The sequence below is a fragment of the Schistocerca americana genome, chromosome 5, assembly GCF_021461395.2.
Source record: "Schistocerca americana isolate TAMUIC-IGC-003095 chromosome 5, iqSchAmer2.1, whole genome shotgun sequence".
Taxonomy (NCBI): domain Eukaryota; kingdom Metazoa; phylum Arthropoda; class Insecta; order Orthoptera; family Acrididae; genus Schistocerca; species Schistocerca americana.
This window is the reverse complement of record NC_060123.1, coordinates 156,582,071-156,608,042: the sequence shown is the minus strand read 5'-3', so window position 1 is coordinate 156,608,042 and position 25,972 is coordinate 156,582,071. Positions and strand designations below refer to the sequence as shown.

The following is a 25,972-nucleotide window of genomic DNA, read 5'->3' as shown; positions in this document are numbered from 1 at the left end:
TGAGGGTGCTTAGCCTCACATTCAAGAATGACATCTCCACATTGGAACCCCATCTTTGGATATTAGTTTTATCCGTTTAACACCAGCGTGGATTCAGTTGAGTGACTTCCAGGTGGTCCACTCTTAAATACTGTGTGTTCCTGCTGTTGTCCAGGTGTCATTTCTTTTTCACACTGTGTTTGTAGTCTAGATTGTTGTGGTGAATGACTGAGTTGTTTTAAGGAAACTCTTTCTCAACTTAAGTTGAGAATGTGCTTTCTGGTAAGCAAATAGTCTGATGTTATTAATTTGATCTTTTCTGTTCTTGTATTACTTCTCTCATCACCAATGGGACACTAAGTCATAATCTTCCTTCCTTCCTTCCTTTGTTATTTCTCATCAAATGTCAAGGAGGAAGAAGTGCAGCAAGACAGGAGACAGACTGTAACAATGCAGCAATTGGCTTTGATAACTATGAGGGTGACTAAGTAATTAAAGAGACAAATTGGTCTGGGGAAAAAACTGTTCGCAGGGCAAATTTGGTACTTTTATGGATTTAATTTCACATCATTGGGATGAGCTTTGATCAGCTGATGTATCAACATCTTTTTATTTATAACCTCAAAAATACATTTCAGGATGGCAAGTATGCTTGAAACACCCACATTAATTGAACAATGTTCTGTTATTAGCTTTTTTAATTGCTGAAGGCAAGAAACCAGTGAATATGTAGTCTAGAATGTCTAAAGTGTATGGTGAAGTTGGTATGAATCGTGCAAATTTTTACGAGTGGATAGAGCAGTTCGAAAATTGTTGCGACTCAGTGACTGACTCCCTCACTTGAAAGTTGAATTGATGACATTATTCATGCCGACTACCATGTGACTGTGGAAATGATAGTTGATAAGATTCAAATTAGTACTGGTACAGTTCACAACATTATCTGTAACAAGCTGAAGTACCGCAAAAATGTGAAAGAGAAAGTGAGCACTTCCTCAACAAATTTCAACTTGTGATGAAACTTGGGTTCACTATTATGAGCCAGAATCAAAAAGACAAAGCATGGAGTGGAAGCACGCCAGCTCACCTGTCAAGAAAAAATTTAAAACCCAAGCATCAGCCGGAAAAGTCATGTTGGCGGTGTTTTGGGATGCTGAAGTTCCAGTTTTTTGTAATTATCTCGAAGAACAGCATATAGTGAACAGCGAATACTACTTGGATTTGCTTTTAAACAAGGTGAAGTCAGCCATGAGAGATGGACATCGTGAATTTCAGAGGGAGGTGTAACTCTACAGGATGACAACACACTCCTCACATTGCTCAACTAATCCATGAAACCATCAACAAAGTGGGCTGGAACTACCACTTCATCCCCCTCACAGTCCTGATTTAGCACCTAGTGATTTCCATTTGTTTGCTGCACTGAAGGAGGCATAACGTGAGAAGAGGTTCCAGAACAACAAGGACTTGAAAAAGTTTGTCGGAAATTGATTCCAACATCAAGATAGAGTTCTTTGCAGCTGGAATAAAAAAAGCTTGTAGCCCATTGGAACAAGTGCATAAATGTTTAAGAGGATTATGTTGAAAAGTAGAAAAAGTATTGTTTGGTAAAAATAAATGCTTTTTTTTTTTCCAGACCAATTTTTCTCTCTAATTATCGAATGACTCTCGTACATTCAATGCTTTTATATGATGGGATCTGTACCATACAGGGGATACAAACATAGCTATAGAGTGACAGAAAAAAAGTGCAGAAGTTCTCATAGTTTTTGGTTGTTCTCCTCAAGTTGTTCCCATCAGTTTGTGCACGATATTATTGTTGGCAGCCACTTTCATCTTGTTGTTCATTATTTTTGAGCTACGTTATATTCTAGTGTTGTTCCATCCCAGAAAAGATTTTGAGCATCTCTTTGCATTCCTGTTCCTCAGATGTAAAATACTTCTGTTTCTCATTGAGTTTGGCTTGACCTGGTAGTTTTTATACTATCGTCATCGCTGCCCCATCTTTTCATTGGGAAGACGTCAGCCGGCATTGACACAGTACATGCTTAAACAGATATTAGAGCAAATTAAAATAACAATACATCCTCAGTCCAAGATGAATTTTCATTACATGGCTTTAAATTTTAATATGAACAAATGCCTCCTCTGTGAACCATGGACCATGCCGTTGGTGGGGAGGCTTGTGTGCCTCAACGATACAGCTAGCCGTACCGTAGGTGCAACCACAATGGAGGGGTATCTGTTGAGAGGCCAGACAAATATGTGGTTCCTGAAGAGGGGCAGCAGCCTTTTCAGTAGTTGCAGGGGCAACAGTCTGGATGATTGACTGATCTGGCCCTGTAACACTAACCACAACGGCCTTGCTGTTTTGGTACTGCAAACGGCTGAAAGCAAGGGGAAACTACAGCCGTAATTTTTCCCAAGGGCATGTAGCTTTACTGTTTGATTAAATGATGATGGCGTCCTCTTGGGTAAAATATTCCGGAGGTAAAATAGTCCCCCATTCGGATCTCCGGGCGGGGACTACTCAAGAGGACATTGTTATCAGGAGAAAGAAAACTGGCATTCTACGGATCGGAGCGTGGAATGTCAGATCCCTTAATCGGACATGTAGGTTAGAAAATTTAAAAAGGGAAATGGATAGGTTAAAGTTAGATATAGTGGGAATTAGTGAAGTTCGGTGGCAGCAGGAACAAGACTTCTGGTCAGGTGAATACAGGGTTATAAATACAAAAGCAAATAGGGGTAATGCAGGAGTAGGTTTAATAATGAATAAAAAAATAGGAGTGCGGGTAAGCTACTACAAACAGCATAGTGAATGCATTATTGTGGCCAAGATAGGCGTGAAGCCCACGCCTACTACAGTAGTACAAGTTTATATGTCAACTAGCTCTGCAGATGACGAAGAAATTGATGAAATGTATGATGAGATAAAAGAAAGTATTCAGGTAGTGAAGGGAGATGAAAATTTAATAGTCATGGGTGACTGGAATTCGACAGTAGGAAAAGGAAGAGAAGGAAACGTAGTAGGTGAATATGGATTGGGGCTAAGAAATGAAAGAGGAAGCCACCTGGTAGAATTTTGCACAGACCATAACTTAATCATAGCTAACACTTGATTCAAGAATCATGAAAGAAGGTTGTATACATGGAAGAACCCTGGAGATACTAAAAGGTATCAGATAGATTATATAATGGTAAGACTGAGATTTAGGAACCAGATTTTAAATTGTAAGACATTCCCAGGGGCAGATGTGGACTCTGACCACAATCTATTGGTTATGAACTGTAGATTAAAATTGAAGAAACTGCAAAAAGGTGGGAATTTAAGGAGATGGGACCTGGATAAACTGAAAGAACCAGAGATTGTACAGAGTTTCAGGGAGAGCATAATGGAACAATTGACAGGAATGGGGGAAAGAAGTACAGTAGAAGAAGAATGGGTAGATCTGAGGGATGAAGTAGTGAGAATGCAGCAGAGGATCAAGTAGGTAAAAAGACGAGGGCTAGTAGAAATCCTTGGGTAACAGAAGAGATACTGAATTTAATTGATGAAAGGAGAAAATACAAAACTGCAGCAAGTGAAGCAGGCAAAAAGGAATACAAACATCTCAAAAATAAGATCGACAGGAAGTGCAAAATGGCTAAGCAGGGATGGCTAGAGGACAAATGTAAGGATGTAGAGGCTTATCTCATGAGGGGTAAGATAGATACTGCCTACAGGAAAATTAAAGAGACCTTTGGAGAAAGAGAACCACTTGCATGAATATAAAGAGCTCAGGTGGAAACCCAGTTCTAAGCAAAGAAGGGAAAGCAGAAAGGTGGAAAGAGTATATAGAGGGTCTATACAGGGGCGATGTTCTTGAGGACTATATTATGGAAATCGAAGAGGAGGTAGATGAAGATGAAATGGGAGATATGATACTGCGTGAAGAGTTTGACAGATCACTGAAAGACCTAAGTCGAAACAAGGCCACAGGAGTAGACAACATTCCATTAGAACTACTGACAGCCTTGGTAGAGCCAGTCCTGACAAAACTCTACCATCTGGTGAGCAAGATGTATGTGACAGGTGAAATACCCTCAGACTTCAAGAAGAATATAGTAATTCCAATCCCAAAAAAAGCAGGTGTTGACAGATGTGAAAATTGTTGAACTTCGGAAGGACTGGTTGGAATTGGGGATCAAGGTTGAAGGAAAGGAAAATTGGAGGAACAAATAAACACCGACAAATATGCCAGAGATCAATGACAGAGAAGAATACAGGAAGAGATTAAAATGTCACCAGTGGAGTGACAAGGAGAAACGGAAACTGAAGATCTCGGAAGAAGAGCGGGAGAGGAGAAGAGAAAGAATGAAGAGTTTCTGGGAGAAGAGGAGGAAAATGCAGTCCAAGAAGGGGCTACCCGTGGTCCTACAGAGGCCGTAACGCAAGAAGAAGAAGAAGAAGAAGAACTGAAAATTACCGAACTATCAGTTTAATAAGCCATGGCTGCAAAATACTAACGCGAATTCTTTACAGACAAATGGAAAAACTGGTAGAAGCTGACCTCGGGGAAGATCAGTTTGGATTCCGTAGAAATGTTGGAACACGTGAGGCAATACTGACCCTACAACTTATCTTAGAAGAAAGATTAAGGAAAGGCAAACCTACATTTCTAGGATTTGTGGACTTAGAGAAAGCTTTTGATAGTGTTGACTGGAATACTCTCTTTCAATTCTGAAGGTGACTGGAGTCAAATACAGGGAGCGTAAGGCTATTTACAATATGTGCAGAAACCAGATGGCAGCTATTAGAGTGGAGGGGCCATGAAAGGGAAGCAATGTTGGGAAGGGAGTGAGGCAGGGCTGTAGCCTCTCCCCATTGCTATTCAATCTGTATATTGAGCAAGCGGTAAAGGAAACGAAAGAAAAGTTTGGAGTAGGTATTAAAATCCATGGAGAAGAAATAAAAACTTTGAGGTTCGCCGATGACATTGTAATTCTGTCAGAGACAGCAAAGGACTTGGAAGAGCAGTTGAACGGAATGGACAGTGTCATGAAAGGAGGGTATAAGATGAACATCAACAAAAGCAAAACGAGGATAATGGAATGTAGTCGAATTAAATCGGGTGATGCTGTGAGAATAGATTAGGAAATGACACACTTAAAGTAGTAAAGGAGTTCTGCTATTTGGGGAGCAAAATAACTGATGATGGTTGAAGTAGAGAAGATATAAAATGTAGACTGGCAATGGCAAGGAAAGCGTTTCTGAAGAAGAGAAATTTGTTAACATCCAGTATTGATTTAAGTGTCATGAAGTCGTTTCTGAAAGTATTTGTATGGAGTGTAGCCATGTATGGAAGTGAAACGTGGACGATAAATAGTTTGGACAAGAAGAGAATAGAAGCTTTCGAAATGTGGTGCTACAGAAGAATGCTGAAGATTAGATGGGTAGATCACATAACTAATGAGGAGGTATTGAATAGAATTGGAGAGAAGAGGAGTTTGTGGCACAAACTTGGCTAGAAGAAGGGATCGGTTGGTAGGACATGTTCTGAGGCATCAAGGAATCACCAGTTTAGTACTGGAGGGCAGCATGGAGGGTAAAAATCGTAGAGGGAGACCAAGAGATAAATACACTAAGCAGATTCAGAAGGATGTAGGCTGCAGTAGGTACTGGGAGATGCATGAGGCTTGCACAGGATAGAGGAGCATGGAGAGCTGCATCAAACCAGTCTCAGGACTAAAGACAACAACAACAATAACAACATGAACAAATGATACTTTACCATTTGTTTAAACATACACGAAAATGGGGACTTCATTGAATTTCTCAAATTGTGTACTAGAGATAAGTGTCACTGATCAGTTCCATTATAATGTTATAGTTGCCTAAAACTAAAACTTTTATCCTGAGGTTTGACCATACCATTAGAGATTTGAGCAAACTACATTTGGATTCAAATGTTATGTAACATGTAATAATAAGTCTTAAGTGGATAAGGACAGGGGGAAGGCAGTGAAAGAGGAAGCTGTTAGTTAGAATTTTGCACTGGGCAGAATTTAATCATCATTGACACTTGGTTTAAGAGTCATGAAAGAAAGTTATATATATGTAAGAGACCTGGGGACACGAAGGTTTCTGATTGATTATATAATGTTAAGAAAGAGATTTCAGAACCATATTTTAAATTTTAAGACACTTCCAGTGGCAGATGTGGATTCTGACTGCAATGTACTGGTCATAAACTGTAGATTAAAACTTAATAAATTGCATAAAGGTAAGAAATTAAGGAGATGGGTCTTGGATAACTTCAAAGAATGGCAGGTAATTGAGATCTTGTGAGGGTGCATTAGGCAATAGTCGACTAGAACAAGGGAAGGGTATAGAGAAGTAGATATGTAGTTTTAAGAGATCATACAGTGAAGCAGCAGAGTTTCAAAAAGGTAAAAAGACAGGGCCTAGTAGAAATCCTTAGATGACACATGATATATTGAATTTAATTGATGAAAGGAGAAAACATAAAATGCTGCAAATGAAGCAGGTAAAAGGGAATACAAATGTCTAAAAAATGAGATTGAGAGGAAGTGCAAAATGGCTAAGCAGGAATGGGTAGAGGACAAATGTAAGGATTTAGAAGAGTATTTCTAGGGAAAAGATAGATTCTGCCTACAGGAAAATTAAAGAGACTTTTGGAAAAAAGAGAAAGAGCTTTGTGAATATCAAGAGCTCAGTGAATATCAAGAGCTCAAATCAAAAACCGGTCCTAAAGGTGATAGATCGAGGGAGTATATAGAGGGACTATACAAGGAAGATGAACTTGAAGGCAGTGTTATAGAAAGGGAAGAGGACATTGATGAAGGTGAGATGGGAGATATGATACTACAAGAAGAATATGACAGAACACTGCAAGACCTAAGTGGAAACCTGGCCCCTGGAGTAGATAACATTCTGTCAGAAATACTGATAGCCTTTGGAAAGCCAGCCATGACAAAACTCTGGCGTAAAAGATGTATGAGACAGGTGAAATACTCCGACTGCAGGAAGAAATTCCAATTCTGAAGAACTATCAGTTTAATGAGTCGTGGTTGCAGAATACTAACAGAAATTCTTTACAGGAGAATGGGAAATACGACAAAAGCCAACCTTGGGGAAGATCAGTTTGGATTCCAGAGAAATGTAGGAACATGCAGGGCTACATTGACCCTAGAACTTCTCATACTCGTAGAAGATCGGTTACAGGAAGGCAAACCATGTTTACAGCATCTGTGGACTTAAACAGAAAGCTTTTGACACTGTTGACTGGAATACTCTTTGAAATTCTGAAGGTAGCAGGTGTAAAATACAGGGAGCAAAAGGCTATTTACAACTTGTACAAAAACCAGAAGGCATTTGTGTCTACCATGAAAGGGAAGCAGTTGAATGAATGGAAAGTGTCTTGAAAGAAGGATATAAGATGAACATCGACAGGAGGAGAACAAGGGTAAAAAAATGTAGGCAAATTAAATCGGGCAAGGAAATAGATTAGGAAATGAGACACTAAAAGTAGTAGATGAGTTTTTCTGTTTGGTTAAAGTTCAGAGGATATAAGATATAAACTGGCAATGGCAAGAAAAATGTTTCTGAAGAAGAGAGAGTTGTTCATATTGAATGTAGGCTTAAGTGTCAGGAAATCTTTTCTGAAGATGTTATTAGTCGTGTGTGCAAGTGAAACATTGATGATAAACAGTTCAGACAAGAAGAGGATAGAGGCTTTTGAAATATGGTGCTACGGAAGAATACTGAAGATTAGGTGGGTAGCTCAAGTAACTAATGAGAAGATACTGAATAGAAATGAAGAGAGAAGAAATTTGTGGCTAGCTTGACTAAAAGAAGGAATTGATTGACAGGAGACACCAAAGGACCATCACTTTGGTATTGGAGGGAAGTGTGTGTAAGTATGCGGGGGGTGTTGAAAATCGTAGAGGGAGACCATGAGGGAATACAAAAGGATGCAGGTCACCATGGTTATCAAAGGTGAAGAGGCTTGCTCGGGATAGAGTAACATGGAGAGCTGCATCAAACCAGTATCCAGATTGAAGACAGTGACAAGAAGAAGAAGAAGAAGAAGAAGGGTCCATGTTTGAAAAAATCTGTGGAAAATTTCAGATCAATTCAGACTAAGAGATCCAACAATTACCGAATGCAAATTTTCTCTCCCCAGAAACTGAGCAAGTTAACTGTCCCTGTAGGTCTGGTTTGGAGGAGTAGACTTAATGTTGACAGTGCCAGAATTTATCCAAAAAGCTGTTAACCTGTGTCCATGTAACATATCACAGTAAGAATGAGTGTGAAGTAGGACTTTGTTTTACTATATGCGCATATTCAATTTTAAGAAGGAAGCTTGAGTGCATAATGATAACATCAAAATTACCATAAGAATACTTCCATGGCACAGGTATACCACCTAGGAGCAACAGCACCAATTTAACAGAACAGGGCTTTGCATATGTCAAGAGAATCATCTAAAAAAGAACGTGTTTTAGTAACAGGTGCAGAATGTGTGACAGATTTTTTTACTTAAAAGTCCTTAGAGATCGCTTGGAAAGTTGGCACCACTTTTTTTATTTATAAAAGCTTGTCATGCGTAGCATATGCTTAAATTTATCAGCCACTTGAAGAAACAATGTTGAGGCAGGCTGAGCAGATAAACTCTTTAAGTGACAAAATTTTTTCAGCATAAGAATGGAATACACATCAGCATGCACTCTTGGGAATAAAACTGCTCAATTTATTGTGTATTTCATACAAATGGATCAGGGGCAAAAAATTTATAAAGAATTATTCTTTTTATGTCCAGTATATTTATATGTACCAGTGTCACTAATAGAGTTAAAATAGTGAAAATTTGTGGTAACTACCCATCCATGGTGGAACTGCACAACATCCTTAACACTGCCATTGGTGTTATATCATGCACAAACTTGATAAATATATATCAATATATCAATATATCAATATTGGTCTTTAAATATGTCTGCTTGTGTCTGTATGTGTGGATGGATATGTGCGTGTGTGCGAGTGTATACCTGTCCTTTTTTCCCCCTAAGGTAAGTCTTTCCGCTCCCGGGATTGGAATGACTCCTTACCCTCTCCTTTAAAACCCACTTCCTTTCGTCTTCCCCTCTCCTTCCCTCTTTCCTGATGAGGCAACAATTTGTTGCGAAAGCTTGAATTTTGTATGTATGTTTGTGTTTGTTTGTGTGTGTATCGACCTGCCAGCGTTTTTGTTCGGTAAGTCACCTCATCTTTGTTTTTATATATAACAAACTTGATAAATATTGATGTAGAGGAAATAAAGGAATAGTGTACAGAAAATGGTGTGAAAGATGTTAAAATCAAAACATGAAGAAGATACTGAAAAATCACTCATTTGCATGTCTTCATTCAATTCAGTTACCTAAATAACATATGAGAAGAAGGATTTGGCAACACACACATCAGCAGTTAAACCTGGCATTAACATTCTGTTTGCAGTGTTGGATGTTGAATAAAATAAACTTTTTTCCCAACATCAGAAATATTTGTCGTAGAAAAGCATTCGTCAGAAGTTACTCTGCGTCCCTCTAAGGGCAAATGACCCTGCTGTATAGGGATCATATAAATTGTACTAGCCTGGTTTCTCCTTGAAGGTTCACAATACCACTAGGAGACATAATATCCTCAGACGACTCCACGCAAAGAGTTTTACATGATGTCTTCCAACTTTAAGATACTGTATCTCACCACTGTTTAAGATACTGTATCTCACCACTGTTTGCAATACTCAGCTTGCACACAATTGCTTCTCTTCGTGTTTTTGTAAGTGAACAACATCAAAAACCACTATAGTTAATTATGTATGCCATTGATTTGCACTACACCCATTCCATTCACTTTCATGGGTGATGGAAAAGGTTTATCTAGATCATAAAGCTTCCAGTGATCAGATTTTGATCCAAGAAAAGCAATATTTCTGAAATGGAAAACTATGTGTTTGCCTTTATGGTCAAAAGTCTTAAGTGGACTAATGGTACCTTTAAATTGTGATTCTCCAAGTGCTTTGATTTCCTAGGTGAATGAGAATAACCACAGTGGTGCTTGGTGACCTGTCAATGCACTTACAGCTTACCTATCTTATTTGTGTGTTCGAAATGAAGGTTTCTCTGAATTATAGCATATACTCATAACAGTGCGATTTGACAGGATAACTGCTGGCTCTCACAATACAGGTGTGGATGTAAAACAGCTGTATATAAAGGGTCATTTTGTCATTAAAACAGCAATTAAACACTGGTTTCAAATTTTGTATCAGTTATTTACAATGCTGTATACAATATTTTGTCAGATATGCTGCAGATCTGGAATACATTTCTGTAGCAGTTAAATGAAACCTGTTGTACCATATAATATTTTTTATTAGACATTTCACATTACATTTTGGTTCTTGTTCTCCTTTGTACTTTGGTTACTGTTATTATAATGGCCAGAAAACGTAGATACAAAATTGTTTGAATGGCTGTTTTCTGTTAGTCTACACTTTTACCAATCCCATTGCCTGCGAAGATGACTGTGAAGTTACAGTCCAACCTCAGTTAACAGAGCTGAAGGATGGGAACCAGTTTTGAACAACAAATTTGTTGGTTAACCCATGACCCATCTAAAGTGCACTACAGAATTTTGTATTGCAGTTACAGTACGTATACTACTGGTCATTAAAATTGCTACACCAAGAAGAAATGCAGATGATAAATGGATATTCATTGGACAAATATATTATACTAGAACTGACATGTGATTACATTTTCACGCAATTTGGGTGCATAGATCCTGAGAAATCAGTACCCAGAACAACCACCTCTGGCCGTAATAATGGCCTTGATACGCATAGGCATTGAGTCAAACAGAGCTTGGATGGCGTGTACAGGTACAGCTGCCCATGCAGCTTCAACACGATACCACAGTTCATCAAGAGTAGTGACTGGTGTATTGTGATGAGCCAGTTGCTCAGCCACCATTGACCAGACGTTTTCAGTTGGTGAGAGATCTGGAGAATGTGCTGGCCTGGGCAGCAGTCGAACATTTTCTGTATCCAGAAAGGCCTGTACAGGACCTGCAACATGCGGTCATGCATTATCCTGCTGAAATGAAGGGTTTCGCAGGGATCGAATGAAGGATAGAGCCACGGGTCGTAGCACATCTGAAATGTAATGTCCACTGTTCAAAGTGCCGTCAATGCGAACAAGAGGTGACCAAGACGTGTAACCAATGGCACCCCATACCATCATGCTGGGTGATACGCCAGTATGGCGATGACTAATACACGCTTCCAATATGCGTTCACAGCGATGTCGGCAAACATGGATGGGACCATCATGATGCTGTAAACAGAATCTGGATTCATCCGAAAAAATGACATTTTGCCATTCGTGCACCCAGGTTCGTCGTTGAGTATACTATCACAGACGCTCCTGTCTGTGATGCAGCGTCAAGGGTAACCGCTGCCATGGTCTCCGAGCTGATAGCCCGTGTTGCTGCAAACATCATCGAACTCTTCGTGCAGATGGTTGTTGTTTTGCAAACGTCCCCATCTGTTGACTCAGGGATCGAGATGTGGCTGCACAATCCGTTACAGCCATGCGGATAAGATGCCTGTCATCTCGACTGCTAGTGATACGAGGCCGTTGGGATCCAGCACAGCATTCCGTATTACCCTCCTGAACCCACCGATTCCATACTCTGCTAACAGTCATTGGATGACGACCAACGTGAGTATCAGTGTTGCGATACGATAAACCGCAATCACGATTGGCTACGATCCTACCTTTATCAAAGTCGGAAACGTGATGGTACGCACTTCTCCTCCTTACACGAGGCATCACAACATAATTTCACCAGACAACGCCGGTCAACTGCTGTTTGTGTATGAGAAATCGGTTGGAAACTTTCCTCATGTCAGCATGTTGTAGGTGTTGCCACTGGTGCCAACCTTGTGTGAATGCTCTGAAAAGCTAATCATTTGCATATCACAGCATTTTCTTCCTGTCGGTTAAATTTCGTGTCTGTAGCATGTCATCTTCGTGGTGTAGCAGTTTTAATGGCCAGTAGTGTACTTTTGATAGCTTTTGAAGGTCTAACAAATTCAGAAACCTCTGGAGGGTACACTTAAGATCTTTAAAGTCAAAATTTCATTTTTAGTATTGCAGTATCTCAACACACAGTACAAATACAGTACTGTACTTAATAGTTTGTTGCATATGAATTACTCATTCAAAAAACTTAGTAATTTTTGTTCGTTCTTGTGACCCTTCAAATGTTTTCAAGCACTAATGTTCCCCCTCCCAATATTTTTCATTAGAAGGATGCCAGCAAGCATTGACTCACTGCATTGTTTAACAGATCTTAGGGTGACGTAAACTAACAACACATGTGATCTAATATGTGTTATTCTGTACCCAGTAGATCTCTGAAAGATAACAAATTCTTAATTTAGGTGACAGTTCCCTAGACATCCTAGAACTTTTTTGGGATCCATAAAAAACTCGTAGCACATTTTGGCAAGATCCTCCAAGGCTCAAGATTTTTTTCAACTTCGTAATACATGTTGGAGCCCTCTATTCAGTGTGTTCAAGGAGCTTTTGATGCCAAACTAACAGTTATCTTTTCTTTTTTTCATTTTGTTTCCTGGGGCAGGCATTTTTTTCTGAGGAAGCTAAAGGTTTTGTATGTAATATTATGAAATTAATACCAGTTTCATTTGCTTAGGAAGTTCGGGCATTAGTATAGCTTTGAGTGTGAACTTAAACTCTGTCTTGGTCTACAAATAACTTTTCTCCATGGAAAAGAAACACCCTTTCCTTCCTCACCTAGCAAGACAGTTAACATTTTAGTTTTTTCTCACAGTATTGGTCAGGTTAAAGGTGTGCCTTCTTCTCATTGATGGATGAACGAAAGAGCTTCCCCTACTTTATCAAAGTTGGATGTTTTCAGCAATATCTAGTAGGCCTTTTCAAATTTAGATTTAGTCGCAACTCATTCTGAAATGTAGAAATACCATCTCTGTAATTAGATGCAATAGGTTATTGAAAACTACTACTACTACTACTACTACTTCTTCTTCTTCTTCTTCTTCTATTTAACTTCTTTGACAACAGTCAATATATCAGCAAAAGTACACTTCCGCACAATTCAATTGCAATAGCATTAAAATACACACACAGGGGGAATCAACTGCTTGAATGCTCTGTTGTTGGCAATGTAGCTATATTTGGACTGGTGAGTTGGTTGCTGGGGAAATAAGAAGTTCAGCCATTCGTGTCTCTTTGCTAACAATAGCCCAACACACTCTCACCCTCGAATTACTTGTGTGGAGTACAGTGTTATGTTTGGATTGGGAACCTTTTGGAAGCATTTTGGATAACCTGGGAGTTTGTAAAACCAAGTTTGGCTACAAGGTGTTGTACTTTATCTGGATGAAAATAACCAGTCTCGGTGAACTCAAATTAATCATCACATGTTTTTACCACCTACTGATCCCACTTTAACAGTTGTGGAATTGTTCAAAGAAAGTATATAGTAGTGTGGTAGTATCTTTATCATGAAAATTGTATCGTAGGCAATTTTAAACCAACCAACTAAAGATTGGGATGCCTGTTAATTTGTTGCAGGTTGTATGGACAAGGCAGTCTCCCAAGAAAGGTCTGTAAGATTTCTCCGAAAACTGTCTCCCACATGTAATGGAAACATTTTAGACCTCATAACTACAGACAGGCCTGACCTTATCGACAGTATCTGTATAGAAACAATGATTAGTGATCACGATGTTATCTTGCCCGATGGTTACTAAAGCCATTAAAACTTTCAAGAAGGCTAAGAGTGTCTTTATGTTGGAAAGAGCAGAAAAGCAGTTATAATCGTACTTAGTCAATGAAAAGACTTAGAGAAATTATGGGCAGAGTTTAAACTGATTGTAAAGTCACACTGGAGAAATATGTGCCGAGCAGGTGAATTAAGGGCAACAACAACCCACTATTTTTATAACAACATTTGGAAAATACTGAGAAAACAGAGATTGTTGTACACTTGGTTTAAAAAAGAACAAAGGTTGGATGCACAGAGCTTACAAGTTCCTCCTTCATTCATTATCTAAATATCTTGCTGCCTCAGAAAATTCTGGTCCTATGTACAATCGCTAAAAGGGTTGAAGGCTTCTGTTCAATTCACTTGTAAGCAATTCTGCTGTGGAAGCAGAATATAGCATAAAGAAAGCCAGAGTTTCAAATTTCACATTGAAAAATTTATTTGCGCGGAAGGGTCGTACAGACATGCCACCATATGACTGCTACATACTCTCCCATATAGAGGACCTAGAATCAGGTATTCCTAACACTGAAAAATGCTGAAAGAGATGAAAACAAATAAGTTGCCAGTTTCAAATGGAGTCCTAATTCAATTTTACAGAGAATACTCTTTGACTTTGGTCCCATACTTACCTTGCATTTATTTGTTGCAAGTATCTCATCCAGTGAAAAGTCCCAACATACTAGAAAAAAGTGCAGGTGACTCATGTATAAAAGAAAGGAAAAAGAACAGGCCTGCAAAATTACAGACCAGTATCCTCAATAACAGTATGCAGCAGTAGTCTTGAGCATATTCTTAGGTCCACTATAATAAATTTACTTGAGAGAGAGAAGCTACTGTTTACAAAATAACACAGATTTAGAAATCATTGCCCTTGCAAAATTCAGGTTGTCACTTTCTCACACAATATCCTGGATACCGTGAGTGAGCGTCGACAGGCAGATCCCATATTCTTAGATTTCCGGAAAGCCTTTGACACACTGCCAGAACCCAGTATGTTGTCTTGGTTGGCAAGTGCTCATCAGAGAAAAAAGTATCTGTAGGAGTATCTCAGGGAAGAATAATAGGACTGGTCTTATTCTCTGTATACATAAACTATCTGTTGGACAGCATGAGCAGCAATCTGTGACTGTTTGCTGAACACACTATGGAGTATGGGAAAGAGTCACCATTCAGTGGGTTTTGGAGAGGATACAGAAAGACTTGGGCAGCATTTCTGTTTGGTGTGATCAATGGAAGCTGCCTCGAAATGTGTAAAAATGTATACTGACGTAGGTGAGTAGAAAAAATTGTTTGGATACAGTACTTCTCAATTCAGTCTTGTAGGTTAAGTATCTACGCATAATGCTGCAAAGTGACTTGAAATGAACGGACATGTCAGGTCAGTTGTAGGGAAAGTGAATGGTCAATTTTGGTTTATTGAGAGAATTCTAGGAAAGTGTAGTGCAAAGAATGTTTATGAGATCCGTTCCTGGATGCATCTTTAGTGTATGAGATTCCCACCAGATCAAATTAAAGTACGACATTGAAGCAATTCAGAAGCGTGCTGCTTGATTTGTTACCAGGAAGTTCAGCCAAAGTGAATATTACAAAAATTGTGGGTTAACTTAGTTGGAAGTGCCTGCAAGGATGAAGATATTCTTTTCATAAAATGTTATTAAGAAAGTTTAGACAACCTCCATTTCCAATACACTGCAGAATGATCCTACTGCAGCCAGCACGTCTTGTGTAAGCGCAGCAAAAACAAGGTAACCGAAACTGGGGCTCATATGGATATAGACAGTTGTTTTTCCCCTGCTTCTTTTCACCTGAAACAGGAAAGAGAATGACTGACAGTAGTACAAGGTACATTACGCACAAACCATATGGTTCCTTGCAGAGTATGTGTGTAAATGTAGATGTAAATTAATTTGTAATAATGTTTTTAAATGAAATGCCACCTATATTTCTAAAAAATGTTAGTTTCAGATTCTTGTTAGTAAAAGAATTTTCTTGTTGCTGTTTCATATTTTGTTTATGATGACTGAGATGTTTTATATGTACTGTTTATAGGAAATATCATACGGTGCTTTGCTGGTTCCATCAAGACACTCCTTTCGTGACCGTAAACATTTTGGGATGGATGGTGAGATGGCAGATTTGACTCATGGTCCTCATGGAAGTTCCAGACATGTTATTGCACGGTATGAATACCACATCATATGGAAGCATAAAAATTAAATTCTTCAAAAGAGAATTATGGAAATGGGCAATATTCCACAGCCATATATATGTATTTAGATCATATTCTTATTGGACGTTCAGAGATAAACTGGCCTGTGTTGTTGACGTGTTAAGTGTGCTTCATCACTGTTCTGTATTGTTTGGCTAAAACTAACAAAACTTGGATAGTAGAGACAATTTTTATCATTTCTCCACTTTTGCTACATGTCTAGCAGTGATTGGACTGCAGTGCAAAATTGATCTGGAGTCTATGAGTCAAAGAGGTTGTAATCTACGCTGGCATGGCAGCTCAGTGTGTTGTGTTTGGTAACGGTTGAGATATTTCCCAAGAAGGCTGTGCACTAAAGTGAGTTACTATTAATTGTGTGATGGTTTTCTTGTCGAATAATTCATTGCTTCTCCTAACAATATGTAACGTTCTGGTTCTCAATGAATTCTGTTATAACATTATTATCCATATTTACTCACATGGGTCATTTTAAGATGTAAATCCATCTGTAATCACAAATGAAACTGTTGAGGGCTTGTTTCTACTGTGTGATGACAACTTCTTTGTATTAGCGACTCCTGATCGTTCATGCCATGCAGTCCGCTTATTACTTGACTCGTAGTCATTGTGCGTGACTCCTGGGAAAATATGAATGTGCTACCCTGATGTTGACATTACAATGAAAATTGTAGACTGGTATTTGTCATAGTTGCATCGCACAGTTTAATTACTTCCATGAAAAAAGTTTATTCATTGCATATATTCACAGCTCACTATATTACGCTGCCCAATGAAACGCACATTCTCTGCAGTGTTGATAAACAAATCAAAAGATGACTTTAGTACCACAAGCTGTAGATTGTGTGAATTGGGGTGATGAATAATAACAGAGGAAGCAGTCGTGGAAACCATTGTGATCACAGGATGAAGGAAATTTATGTAATTGGTCAACCTGTGCAAAAAGAATCTGGCAATCCGCAGACATTAAGTGCAATGTTTACAATATGTAATACTCTCTGCATGATGGCTCTCACCACAGGAAACAAGCATACCTCATCCTGCAAATAGACTGCTGTGGGGAGGGTAGCAGTGTGTAGGGTAGTAACAATGATTTCGTCATGTAATACTGGCATCATATTCTTTGTTATGTACTTTTCTGAAAACACAAGTGACACATGGAAGTAACAGTCACTTTCTAAATGTTTCCACTGGTCATAACTGAAATCAACTTATTAACATGTTGAATGAAGATACTTACAGCTACAAATTGTGTATTATTTAGAGAGAGTGGGGGGGAGGGGGGGGGGGGGGGACAGGTGAAGCTTGTAACACCATGAATCAAAGGCCAATGACTGTTCTTCTATTTATTTATTGAAACATACAGTAGAAAAAAATGAAATAAAAATTTCAAGAAATAATCACTTCATTCACGATCACTAATCCCATCTGTGTACATGTACAGGTCATGATCATGTGAAATTGTCACTACTTCAGGCCATGTCTCACTGCGTAAGTAGTAGCGTATTCATTCTCTCTCTCTCTCTCTCTCTCTCTCTCTCTCTCTCTCTCTCTCCTCCCTCCCTCCCTCCCTCCCTCCCTCCATTGCAGAAATCCAATACATTCTGCATCATTTTCTTGTCACCAATGCAGATTACAGGTATCCTCCATTTTGGAGTTGGCGAGGTGGATAAACCTTATGGTGAGTCAAGAATAAATGGTGCCTTCACTCATGTTAAAACCTGATGTTGAAGAAACCTTGAAGATAAAAGATAAAGCAGTGCACAGTATACAATTAATGATTGTTTCAGTTATAATACACACAGTGTTTTTGCTGGTTAACGTTGACATAAATAGAAATAAGTGGAAATCGACTGGCATCACATTCTCCATTACTGTCAGCAGCAGCACGATTGGTCTTCCTGCTGTGGTCAAGCTGCAAATCAAAAATTGTCTTAAGGGAAGACTTACTGTTACTCTTGAATTTATGGAGCCCTTTGGATGATCTTGTCGGAAATCATAATGCTTTCATATTGGTGACTGATCAAAGGTGTAAGATAAGCAACAAAATCTAAGTAAGTATAGACAAGAAAACCCAAGAACACATAGTGAAATCATTAAACTAAAGTATTACAAGCACACACCAAAGATTATTGAAGAGGAAATTCTAAACTGTAACAAGAGGGTTAAATATTACCTTCATTCTGAAACAACCACCCTCTACAATGAAAATGAGAGCAGAAAATGAAACTCAGTTTAATAGAATTTTACAAAAATAGTGGTAATTATGAGAACATTTGAAATGGAGAGGAAAGCTACTAATGGTTGTTTCTAATATGTGGTCAAAATGAGACAGTAAGACAGACAAAAACAGTATCATCTGTTATTATATGTTACAGCTACACAAACAAACACATTAAAATGGTATCATCTGGATGTGTGAAGAAAATGAGTCACAAAAAATTATAAATAGAAATTATAAGCACAATATACAATGCTAGACAATATGAGAACAAGAAGGAAGGGGTAGTTTTTTAAGGTGAAAAACCTACAAATTTTTGTAGTAATATATAGTGGGGTAACTGTGGTAGTAACTGGATGCTGGTGGAAGTGGAAACATAAATCACTTTAAATTTTTCCTCCATTCCCACCACCGTCATAAGTACCCCTCTGTTTCCTCCTCTTCCCTGTTTGTCTGTAATGTATCCTGTCAGGCGAAGTCGCTTTGTGTTGTATCATCATAGAAAGTGGAGCTAATAGTTGTTTGTTAATATTTTCCAACATGCAGGTGAAACACCAGAAGTAATTTCTTTGTATTGGTAATCACTCTTGGTGATTCCAAAGAAGTAGTAACAACTGCATCAATGATGTCTAGAGTATATTACCCCCTTCCGCATGTAAAGGAATTTTAATGATCCATGGAAGAAGAATTGGTTCTTCCTTTTGGAAGTTAATGTGGTTGAGAAGGACATGGAAACAAGAAATGGTGTGCTTCAAATACCTGAGGATTTGGTTTGTCATTACCAAAGCATAAGTTATAGGGTGATTTCCTGTAGTTTTCTTAATAATTAATGTGTATCATGTCTCTTGTTGTTTGATGAAATTTTGTGCTTCTCTTTTTGGAAAGCTTTTTTTAAATTTGAATCAAATTATTTGGTAAAGGTTCAGATCATTGACCAAGTATTTCTCATGCACTACACCATTATGTTTGGCATTAGATTTGGCTTTTGTGTTACAGCTGTTTAAAACAATTTTATTGAGAAGTTACGATTCATTTGCTATTTTGATAAAGCCATTGGTGGTTGAACTGACGTCATTTCAAAATTCTTTGATACTGTGATTCTACAACAAATACAATTGCAACTTATTGTGATACTGCAGAAAACCAATTTTATGGAATTATTTGCATTTGAAAAATTCCTCAAAGCGACAAAAACATCTTATGGTTTATTTGTTGCAGTGAAATGTTTCAGGGCAATGTTTATAACACTCTAAAAGCCTAGTAATATGAAATCCATTCTTAAGTATTATGTTTATGGAAGAGCGGGGCATTTTGCTGGCTTTATAATGTGCTAGTTTCCTTTTTGTGTTACAGCAAAATTAAATCTGTTTATTCTGATTCTGTCAGCTATAAACCACCTAATTAATGAACACGGTAGTCTGTATTCTCAGTACTTTTTACTATTGTAGGCCATGCATTATGCTGTCTGGAGTTTTTGTCCCTACATTAAATTGTCTACGGCCTCAGAACATCTACATGTTTTCAACATGCACCAATAATCTTCAGTTGCACTTCTCTGTTTTGTAGCAGATATTGATAGTGCTTAACCTTCTATTCAAAAAAAATGTGCATTATTAACTTCTAATAAGAGTTGGCTACTTTATTGTTAGTTGTAAACTATAATAATACAGTCACCTCTGATAATAGAATACTTCATTCTAAACAAATGAAGAAAAAAGAAAGAAAGAAATTAGAAACACAACAGTGATGCAGTATATGTCAAAGCAGATTTTTCATCTGTGTTACCTTTATTGGTTCCTCCATATTTGATTTTGAACATTTTGCCTTGTGGAGACATCGCTCTGATGCTCATGTACAGTTACATTCAACAGGCCTGAAAAGTATCACTATCAGTACATTATCTGAGCTAAACACAATGCACGCATGCATGGTAAATACATAGAACATGGTCTGAACTTGTACCAAATTTTTTTAATGAAATAATGTGAACCCCTATTTTTATTTTTTCAATTGTTTTACATTTTTATTGCAGGACAAAAGTCTTAACGTGGCATATGGATCACAAATGGTAAAAAATGCATATGTATAATAACTTCTGTATTTTGTAGAATATCTTGCTGTTGTAGTAGTTGATTATGTAGTTTTATTTGTAGAAAAATGCTGTCCAGTGAATGTTCTGGGGTTTCACTATCTGTACTATATGGTGAAGGAAAGTCAATGCACATAACACTAATACATGGATATTCTGGAACTTTGACCTTCATTTATCTAAACATATTAAAATATTTATATAGCTGTTGATCACCACAGATTCAGTGCTTGCTTTCTTAAAAGAATCTTTCTTGACTAACATTGTCTTGAATAAGTTTTGATGCAGTCCTCTCTTTCAGTTGCTTGCTTCAAATGCTCTTCTGTATGGTGAACAGTATTTTGTCAGAGATGAAAAAAGCTCATCACACACAACAAATAATTGAAATGTCTTCCATACCGACCATGCAACAATAGTATTGTTGGCATACTGCTCGAATTGCAAGCTTGAAAGAAGTACTTCAGTGTTATTTTGAATAATAATTTCATTAGATTACCGTAGGTGTTTCAGAGTGTCAGCATATGTTTAATATTGTCAAGTAAAATAAGCACAATGCGTGTCATATAAAGTATTGTATTGTTGTTCCTTAATAGTTTATCACCATTCATGATCCTGTGAAAAGAAAAGTAGCGAAGTATTGTACTGTTGGTGCATGGTGTGCAGAAAATTATTATTTTGTGGTTATTTTATTTTGTAGCACACATTCAGATAGAAGTGTGTGTCTGGGAGAAAATGTATGTTGCATGCACACAAAATTGGGTGTACATGCTTACAACCTTTGTGATCATGCTCTCAGCAATGTGGTTGCTGTACCCTAGTACGCATAGTACTGGTAAAATACACTCCCTGACAAAAAAGTGAAGCACCCAGATGGAGAGGAGGAAATAGTGAAACTTCACGGCTTGAAGAGGGTATGTGATGTAATTCCAGAGATTACATAACTGGGTCAAATTTGCAAAGAGTGTGGCAGTATGAGCCTGCTTATCAGTATGACACTGCACTCCCTCTGACCTGAATGCGTACATTGATTTGGCTGGGCAGGATGTCATAAAACTGTTGTATATCCTTCTGAGGCAAGCTGCCCAACAACTGTTACAACCAGTCCATGATATCCTGGCTATGGGCAGCATTGATGTGCAAACTAATCCGACACATTCTATTGGGGACAGATACGGGGATGTTTCTGGCCAAGTGAGTACCTGAAGATCATTCAAACAGTTCATAGAGACACATGCCATTTGCAGAAGATAACTGACTTCTGGAAAAAATGGCACCACAATACTGTCACATAAGAGGTAAGACATGAGGATGCAGGATGTCAGTGACTTACCATTGTGCCATCAGTGTTCTCTCAGTCACCACTAGCAGTCACCTCAACTCATACCCATTGCCTCCCGACACCGTGACACCAGGAGTGACGCTGCTATTTCTCTCCAAATCACCAGAAGATTTGGACCTCTCCCCAGGTTGCCGCCGTACTTGAGGACAGTGATCGTCCAGGGTAGTGCAGAAATGCAATTCTCATCACTAAAGCCAGTCAGTCACCACTCGTCGGCAGTCCATGCTGTCTGGCCACAACACCAATGCAAACACAGCCATTTGTGCTGTGGTGTTCAGTGGCAGCCTATGCATGAGATGGTAGTTCTTCAGTCCATCTGCTTTTAATCTCCAACCAATGGTACAGGATGAAACAGAATGTTGCAGGGAGTCTACTTGTTCTCAGATGGCAGGCACTGATGTGAAGGTGTTACAAAGTGCTAGATGCACATTACGGTGAATCTCACTTACAGTAGTTAGAAGTGCTTGACTAGAACCTTGATGACAAGTACACCTGCCCTCAAGTTCCCATGCAGTCCAAAGTTCGGCTAGTCCAAAGTTTGGCTACTGTCATATCTAAATGTGCCACAAACTTTTATATTGTACAATCGGACCACCTCCCCCCTGCGGGTCCGGGGATTAGAATAGGCCCGCGGTATTCCTGCCTGTCGTAAGAGGCGACTAAAAGGAGTCCATCCCCCTCACGGGGGTAGTTAGCGCCTGTGTCCGGAGACGGACGGTTCCACGACCTATCATCGTGGTCTTTTTGGTTTTTCACTTCTCGTTTCTTCCTTCATTTTGTTGGTTCCTTTCTTTGCTCTTCTCCACCTCACTGTCTTCCTTACTCTTTCCCTTGCCTTCTCCTTGCCTTCTCATTGCCTTTTTCTCCTTGCCTTCTCATTGCCTTCTTCTCCTTGCCTTCTCATTGCCTTTGCTTTCTCATTGCCTTCTTCTCCTTGCCTTCTCTGGTCTCCGCCTCGGCGTTTGAGACAGTCTGTCCTCTTTCTCCCTCTCTCTCTTCTTTTTCCTCTTCTTCCTTCCTCCCTGTGCATGCCTGAAGGCCGACCCACGCGTTCGCACGCGTAGCCGGTGACGGGGTAACGCGTAAGTCCCCGCCCTGGGTAGACATGTAAGGCACGCGCGTACCCCCTGGTAAAGGCCAGGCCCGGGGAGGGGTGATTGCCTGAGCTGATACCTTCTGACCATGCCGATTGGTCCCTCCGTCTGTTTCTCGGGAGGTGTGACCTGAGGTGTAAACATTCACCTAAGGCGGGAGTGCCCTCTGAGAGGGTCCCCACAAGGAAGGAGCGCGCCATCGGAGACGCTGGCAATCATGGGGGATTCCTCCGCAATGGATTCTACTCCATCTCTTTCGACTTCGACCCAAAAACGGAAACGTGACCAGCCAACAGTGACAAAAGTACTACCGCCTGCCCCACAGTTCCTCATAGTTTCTCGATCTGAGGACGGAAAGGATTTTTCCTCTGTCAACCCTTTCGTTATTCAGAAGGGTGTAGATGCCATAGCCGGATCTGTCAAATCTTGTACCAGGTTGCGTAACGGCACCTTATTACTAGAAACTGAGAGTGCCTTTCAGGCACAAAAACTGCTTCGGGCCACCCTCCTGTATACGTTCCCTGTCCGGGTGGAGGCCCACCGAACTTTGAATTCGTCTCGTGGTGTAGTCTATACTAGCTCCCTCGACGGACTGACTGACGAGGAGCTTCAATCATTCCTCGCTGAGCAGGGCGTGACGGCTGTCCATAGGGTCATGAAAAAGGTCAACAATGACCTTGTACCGACCCGGACAATTTTCTTGACCTTCGATAGTGTTAAGCTGCCATCGTGCATCAAGGCGGGCTACGAGGTTATTTCTGTTCGCCCCTATGTCCCGACACCTACGCGCTGCTACCAGTGTCAGCATTTCAATCACACTCGACAGTCTTGTTCCAATGCGGCTAAATGTGTCACTTGTGGCAGGGATGCCCATGAGGGTGACTGTCCACCTCCGTCTCCTCGTTGTGTGAACTGTCAGGGTGACCATGCCGCATCCTCCCGCGACTGTCCTGTCTATAAGGAAGAACGCTGTATCCAAGAAATTCGGGTCAAAGAGAAAGTGTCCACCTCGGCTGCTCGCAAGCTATTGGCTAGTAGGAAGCCCACGCTGCTCCCAGCGGGGAAATACAGTATTGTCCTCGCCTCTCCTCGGACTACCCGGGAGGTAGCAACCCAGACATGCGATCTGACCTTCAGCACCACGGTCGTCCGTTCGGCCAGTGCTAAGATCGCGCGGTCGACGTCTCCTCTTCCGCCCATCACCCCACAGACACGAGCACCTTCCTCAGCTTCTGCTAAGACGAAGACATCGAAGACAGATGCACGGGCCTTCAAGAAGGAACCATCCCGTGCAGACTTCCTCCGTACCTCGACCTCCCAGCCTTCGACCGGTGCTTCCACTACACGTCCTTCCAAAAAGGCGCATAGGAAGCACAGTTCTCCTTCTCCGCCACGGCGCATTTCTTCTCCTGCGCCACCCAGCGGTTGCCGCCCCAGGCCGTCATCCGTTTCGCCTGGCCGCACCGCTGGTAGCCGTACATCTGGCCGTTCACTGGCGGAGGAAGCTCCCCCTCCCGGCCATCCTCCCGAGATGGCCGATGACCCTATAGACCCAATGGACGATGACTGTCCGCCTACTGATAGCGGCGGCAGTGCTCGCTCGAAGCCAGGCCCTAAGCGGCCTTCGAGGTGACCACTTCTCTCATCTTCCTTTCCTTACGATGGCACTTATTCACTGGAATATTCGCAGCATTCGCTCCAACCGAGAGGACTTGAAGTTGCTGCTCCGCTTGCACCGTCCGCTCGTCGTAGCCCTCCAGGAAACGAAGCTACGCCCATACGATCAAATTGCCTTGGCACACTACACCTCTGTGCGTTTTGACCTACCCCCTGTGGTAGGTATCCCAGCTCATGGAGGGGTTATGTTGCTGGTCCGGGATGATATTTACTACGATCCCATCACGTTGCACACCGGCCTGCAGGCAGTTGCCATCCGCATTACTCTCCCCACTTTTACGTTTTCCTTTTGTACCGTTTACACTCCATCGTCATCTGCCGTTACCAGGGCAGACGTGATGCAACTTATTGCTCAGCTACCTGCACCATTTTTGTTAACTGGAGACTTCAATGCCCACCATCCCCTTTGGGGCTCTCCAGCATCCTGCCCGAGGGGCTCCTTGTTAGCAGACCTTTTCAACCAGCTCGATCTTGTCTGCCTCAATACTGGCGCCCCTACTTTTCTTTCGGACACATCTCACACCTATTCCCATTTAGACCTCTCTATATGTACTCCCCAACTTGCACGCCGGTTTGAGTGGTATGCACTTTCTGATACATATTCGAGCGACCACTTCCCGTGTGTTATCCATCTCCTGCAGCATACCCCCTCTCCGTGCTTCTCTAATTGGACCATCTCCAAGGCAGACTGGGGGCTCTTCTCTTCCAGGGCGACCTTTCAGGATCAAACCTTTACAAGCTGCGATCGTCAGGTCGCACACCTCACGGAAGTCATTCTCGCTGCTGCTGAATATTCCATCCCTCACCCTCCTTCTCCACGTCGCGTACCGGTCCCCTGGTGGACCGCAGCATGTAGAGACGCTTTACGTGCTCGTCGACGTGCTTTACGCACATTTAAACGCCACCCTACAGTGGCGAATTGTATCAATTATAAACGATTACTTGCTCAGTGTCGTCGTATTATCAAAGAAAGCAAGAAAGCCAGCTGGGCTGCTTTCACAAGCACCTTCAACAGTTTTACTCCTTCTTCTGTTGTCTGGGGTAGCCTGCGCCGGCTATCTGGCACTAAGGTCCACTCACCAGTTTCTGGCTTGAAGGTCGCGAATGACGTCCTTGTGGCCCCTGAGGCTGTCTCCAATGCCTTCGGCCGCTTTTTCGCAGAGGTTTCGAGCTCCGCTCATTACCACCCTGCCTTCCTCCCCCGCAAACAGGCAGAGGAGGCTAGGCCACCTAACTTCCGCTCCTCGAATTGTGAAAGTTATAATGCCCCATTCACCATGCGGGAACTCGAAAACGCACTTGGCCGATCACGGTCCTCTGCTACAGGGCCAGATTCTATTCATATTCAGATGCTGAAGAACCTTTCTCCTGCGGGTAAAGGTTTTCTTCTTCGTACATACAATCGCATCTGGATTGAGGGACATGTTCCCGCATGCTGGCGCGAGTCTATTGTTGTCCCGACTCCTAAGCCGGGGAAGG

The 25,972-nt window shown here is 40.7% G+C and overlaps 1 protein-coding gene across 2 annotated transcripts in view; it reads left to right on the top strand.

Moving 5' to 3' along the window:
- Window positions 1-25,972, top strand: part of LOC124616795 (CDK5 and ABL1 enzyme substrate 2) — a 179,612-nt gene that overhangs the window by 82,159 nt on the left and 71,481 nt on the right. The window contains exons 5-6 of one of the 2 annotated variants that reach the window (XM_047145210.1): window positions 15,896-16,026; window positions 20,327-20,362. In XM_047145210.1, coding sequence (XP_047001166.1) covers window positions 15,896-16,026; window positions 20,327-20,362 — 167 coding nt within the window. The remainder of the gene's footprint in view (window positions 1-15,895; window positions 16,027-20,326; window positions 20,363-25,972) is intronic. The other variant, XM_047145211.1, reaches the window with a different exon arrangement.